Raw genomic sequence first — 4,832 nt, 5'->3', positions numbered from 1 at the left:
GTGCTACCCGCCCCCTCACCACACACACCTTAGAGAAAAAGTCTTCGGGAAGAGGAAAGAGGGGAGACCCGTTCATGAAGTTGAGGATTATTATGTTAAACTTGCTCAAGCTTTTATACTGACATCCTTTACACAATTCTGCCTCAAGCCATTCACTTCTCAACAAATGTGGCTTGTGGGTACTTACTTGTGCATATTTGCTGATAACATTTCTCCTGAGCGCCCGGAAATTCTCCAGCTATGCTGCATTTCTGCCCTAAAACCTCACACGTTGCCTGTTATATAATGGGTGGCCAATCAATGCTTCTGAGTAAACTAATGAAGTAGATAGATAAGTATATGAATGAATGAGTTAATGAGTGAATGAAGGAAAAATGAATGACTGAAAAGTTCTTCCTAGGATTATCTTTCTATTTGAACTTATCTGGTCTCCTTTCTTCTAAAAAGGATGTAGGAACCCTTTCTGCCATAATTTTTAAAAACTTGTACTATATTATCAATCATTGCAATTTTACCATATATTATCTTGCATTAGTTCACAACAATAAAGGCATTTATTTACATATGTATGAGCACATAATCTCCTCCAAGAATGTAATCTTCTTGAGGACAGACATTGCCATTTGGGAGAAGATTGAGGTAAATAAATGCAAGCTCCTAAGCCAATGATGCTAGCCAAACACACACACAATGCTAGCCAAACACACACATAATGCTAGCCAAACACACACACAATGGTAGTCAAACACACACACAAGCTAGCCAAACACACACACAATGCTAGCCAAACACACACATAGTGCTAGCCAAACACACACATGCTAGCCAATGCTAGCTAAACACACACACAATGCTAGCCAAACACACACATAATGCTAGCCAAACACACACACAATGGTAGCCAAACACACACATAATGCTAGCTAAACACACACACAATGCTAGCCAAACACACACATAATGCTAGCCAAATACACATACACTGTTAGCCAAAAGAGAAAAGCCACATGGCAAGACAGGAAATTTAACCACAGTATGTATTCTTTAGGACTCCAGGTACCAAGAGGGCAACTCAGTTTAAGGATACTTCCTTCCTATTTCATTACATTAGGGCACAGCAAACTTTCCCCAGTTGTTTCTTGCAATGTTTATAGCAATAGTTTTAAGCAAAACTGAGAACTGCAAGGGGGTGTCTTCATCTAGGTTGTCCCTCTCAGGCTAATTGTGTTGCCCACCCTTGCACTAATTGCTTTAATACTTGCACAACATGTAGTAAGTATTGAGGGGCAATTACTATGAAAATGCAAGCTGTCATGATTGGTAATAGCCATCATCATTTTATGCAGCTTGAGTGTGTTAAGTCTGGGAAATTGATATGCTTAACACTCAAGTTTTGTTTTTCTAAGCTAGTCTTTCTTTACTTCTCCAAATTCAAAGTGAGAAGCAGCCAGTTGACTTTGGTAGCCATGGATAATGCCTTGCACTGCATTTTACAAGATTATCAAAATAATATGTCTGTGGAATCAGTGGTCAAAATAGATATCAATTTAGATACACATAAGAAAGAAAAAGAAAAAAGATGGGCATTTATGTTTTAAGAAACTTTTATCTTTTATATATTCACATTTACACTTTGGCATTTTTCACTTAATATTCCTTACCTCAGAAAAAAATAATGTGATCTTTTATATATTTTCCCCAAAACATTATATCTGCTCAACATATTTGCCCTGATTTTGTTAATGCTTATCAACATAACACTCCCCTTCCTGGTTTTCATTATTTTTATATATTTTCCATTGCATTCACATACTAAGACAAAGAAACTCTAGGAACTATCTTTGGGACAGTAAGTTTGAATTCCTTCTCAAGCACAGATTTCTATATTTTAAAAAATTATCATTTTTTAGGATTGGCAAATAGACTCCAACTAAACATTTGCTCTTACAGATTCAAGTTTTCTTAGTGATTACCGTCCATGTTTTAGTCAGTGGATAATGATTTCCTTTGCCTAAGTGAACCTGGCATTTAGTTATTGGAAAAAAATAGATTTGGCTTTAACAATTAATGTTTGCAGTAAGAGTTACTTTGCTTTTGAATTCATTTACACTGCTACTTAGATTTGTAACGATGAATTTAGTGTAAACACACTCTCTAGCTGTTTTTTGGACATTCACTTGCTCTGTTATGAGGACACCAAGTAGTATTGTAACAAACGTATGATTAGATGTCTACAAGTCTACAATCCAAAGGCTTATCATCTATTGGTGTCTACCTGAATAAGCCTATCAAGCCATTTCTTAGATATGCAAATATAATTTATTTTTTTCTTCCTAATTTTGTTATATAATTATTGTAGGATGTTCCCTGATATAATTTACAAATTGAAGCAAACATAACTGGTTGATGGTAGAAAGAATCATTAATTCCCTTCATGCGAGTTTCCGTGATGGTGGACACGTAGGTGAGGTTGCCAGGAGCAGCCGGCCACTGCTGCTCACCTTCCCCCTCATTGTTCCCAAAATACCCCCTTGAATTGCAACAGAGGATTAAAAACTTGTTCTGGATTACTAAACAGGGATATCCATCTATCCATAAACTCCATTTTCTCCTCTAAAGTCTTTTTCTGGATGAAATCCAAATTGCCCCCTTGATTTTTAAAATTTCCCTGAAGCCAAAGTACATGTCAAGTTCACATCCCAGTCCTTTCCTGTACCTCTAGCCTGAACAACTGGTGATACTGACTCCATCGGCCGCCGGTATTTGAGCAGCAGCTGTGTCCGAACACAAGGCCTGTGTTGTGCCTTCTCTCCTGTGCTGGGCTTCCTCTGTCATGTTTTATGTGGTGTTATTCCCACTTAGCTTTTTCTAGTTCAGTTTTCCCCCTCTAAGTTCATAATACAATTCCTTCTTTTATCTGTGGTATCACCCTCCTTAAGTACTGATTTATTAGTTAGGTTCACTAGGGAATTAAAAAGTATAGCATTGACCATGTATGTTAAGGTAACCTCTGTAGGAATTCTTGGTTTCATTAAATAAAATACATAACCCATAACCTTAAACAAATAAAACTTCACTTTCCAACAAAAGCCACATTATCATATTCCAAAGAGCAATTCCTGCCACCTTGCTCCTCATCTTTATCCTTATTCCTTTCTAATTATATTTTGTAACACCAGCCAATCTAGGCCTGTTGCCCAGATTTTTCTTGAGTGTTGTTATAGCCCACTTTAAAGACACTTTCTATTAATATATCTATTATAGTCAATCAATGAAAACAGTCAGTTTGCAGTAAACAAAAGGTCTCAGAGATATCCAATGTTTTCGTAAATCACACAGTACATTTCCCTGCATGCTAATTTTAAATTTAAAACAGGTAAAGAAAATATCTTACCCCAAAAGTTTTCTGGCCACGGACTTCCTAAATTTGTTGTGTTATTAGCCATAGTATCCACCAGAAATAGAAGAGAGAGGAGAAAGAAGAGAAAGAAAGAAAAGCCAGCGTGGCCAAAAGAAGCACTTTGATTCTGTCTTTGTGGTTCCGCAAGAGAAAAATAATTTCCACACAACCCCTCATATACTTGTGCTTGCATAAAAGGAAACAAGTGTATCATGTTTCCTGCTTTTATACTCAAATTAGCAACTGTTTTTCTTATCTTGGAATTCCACATGGTTCCCGAGACACAAAACAATTTCCTTCTCGTCATTTCCTCAGCGAATGTACTGAATACCTCCTCTTGGCCACCTCCAAACTGCTTTTGGGATAAGAGACTTTTTTCCTGCTCCTTTCACAATCTCCTACTGACACACATAGGGAGATTCCAAACTCAGCTACAGCTCAGGGTGACATTCATACAGGAGAGAGAGAGAGAGAGAGACTGTTTTCCAACGGTTAAAAATTACCTTTACATAGTAAGTTATGGAGGGGAACAAATTCAGAAATCCATGTCCTGTTCAAGGACAATTAATTTTCTAATACCTCTTTTTTATATAAATCTGTTGCTTTTCAAAACTCTTAACATGGTTCATTCTATTTGGTTTGTTAATTTTGAAAATTTCTTTATTTCATAAATATTTATCTAATATGTAATTTAGATTTAATTACAATTAGTATTTAAATATGAAAAAAAAGTTTCTAGAGTGAAAGAACCTATTTTTTAAAAGATGATAAAGAAAATAAAAGAGATGCTTTTTTATTGGACAAAGAGCAATTTTTCAATTGTAAAAAAAATAAAAAAATAAGCCCAAACAGTGTGGCTCAGTGGTTGAGCATTGACCTATGAACCAGGAGATCACGGATCAATTCCTGGGCTTGACCCCTAGAGTGGAGCATGCAGGAGGCAGCCAATCAATGATTCTCTCTCATCATTCATGTTTCTATCTCTGTCTCCCCCTCTCTTCCTCTCTGAAATCAATAAAAAATATATTTTAAAAAAATAACTAGTAGGAGAAACATAAATACAAACATTTTATTACAACAGAATTTTAAATGCTACAGCAAGGAGTACGTGGAGCACAGTAATTTTTTCATGGGGAGGTGTGAGAGAAGGGATGACCCTGGTATTGTGTGTGAAGGTATGAAAATAATTTTACCCAGTAGTGAGTGGGTGCAAAGGTAGAAAAGGCAACATAAAAGGAGAGGATTGATTACAGTCCTCACTGGGGATGTTCTGGGGATGACAAGAGAGTATGCAAAGTGTGGCCATAGGAAAGGCTGACATGAGACTTTTTAGGAGATGTGGGTTAGTTAAAAATTCAAGTCTCTGTCTACAAGCTTTACTAGTTTAGGCTAGACCAGTGGTTCTCAACCTGTGGGTCGCGACCCCTTTGGC

At 36.7% G+C, this 4,832-nt stretch overlaps 1 protein-coding gene across 2 annotated transcripts in view; it reads right to left on the bottom strand.

Moving 5' to 3' along the window:
• Window positions 1-3,593, bottom strand: part of MYCT1 (myc target 1) — a 13,582-nt gene extending 9,989 nt beyond the window's left edge. For both annotated transcript variants that reach the window (XM_005884714.2, XM_005884715.2), the window contains exon 1: window positions 3,395-3,593. In XM_005884714.2, the coding sequence (XP_005884776.1) occupies window positions 3,395-3,593 (199 nt within the window). The remainder of the gene's footprint in view (window positions 1-3,394) is intronic.
• Window positions 3,594-4,832: the final 1,239 nt, after the last annotated feature.

The sequence above is a fragment of the Myotis brandtii genome, unplaced genomic scaffold (genome assembly GCF_000412655.1).
Source record: "Myotis brandtii unplaced genomic scaffold, ASM41265v1 scaffold847, whole genome shotgun sequence".
NCBI classification, from domain to species: Eukaryota; Metazoa; Chordata; class Mammalia; order Chiroptera; family Vespertilionidae; genus Myotis; species Myotis brandtii.
The sequence above is the reverse complement of the archived record's forward strand: the minus strand, read 5'-3'. Positions and strand labels throughout refer to the sequence as shown.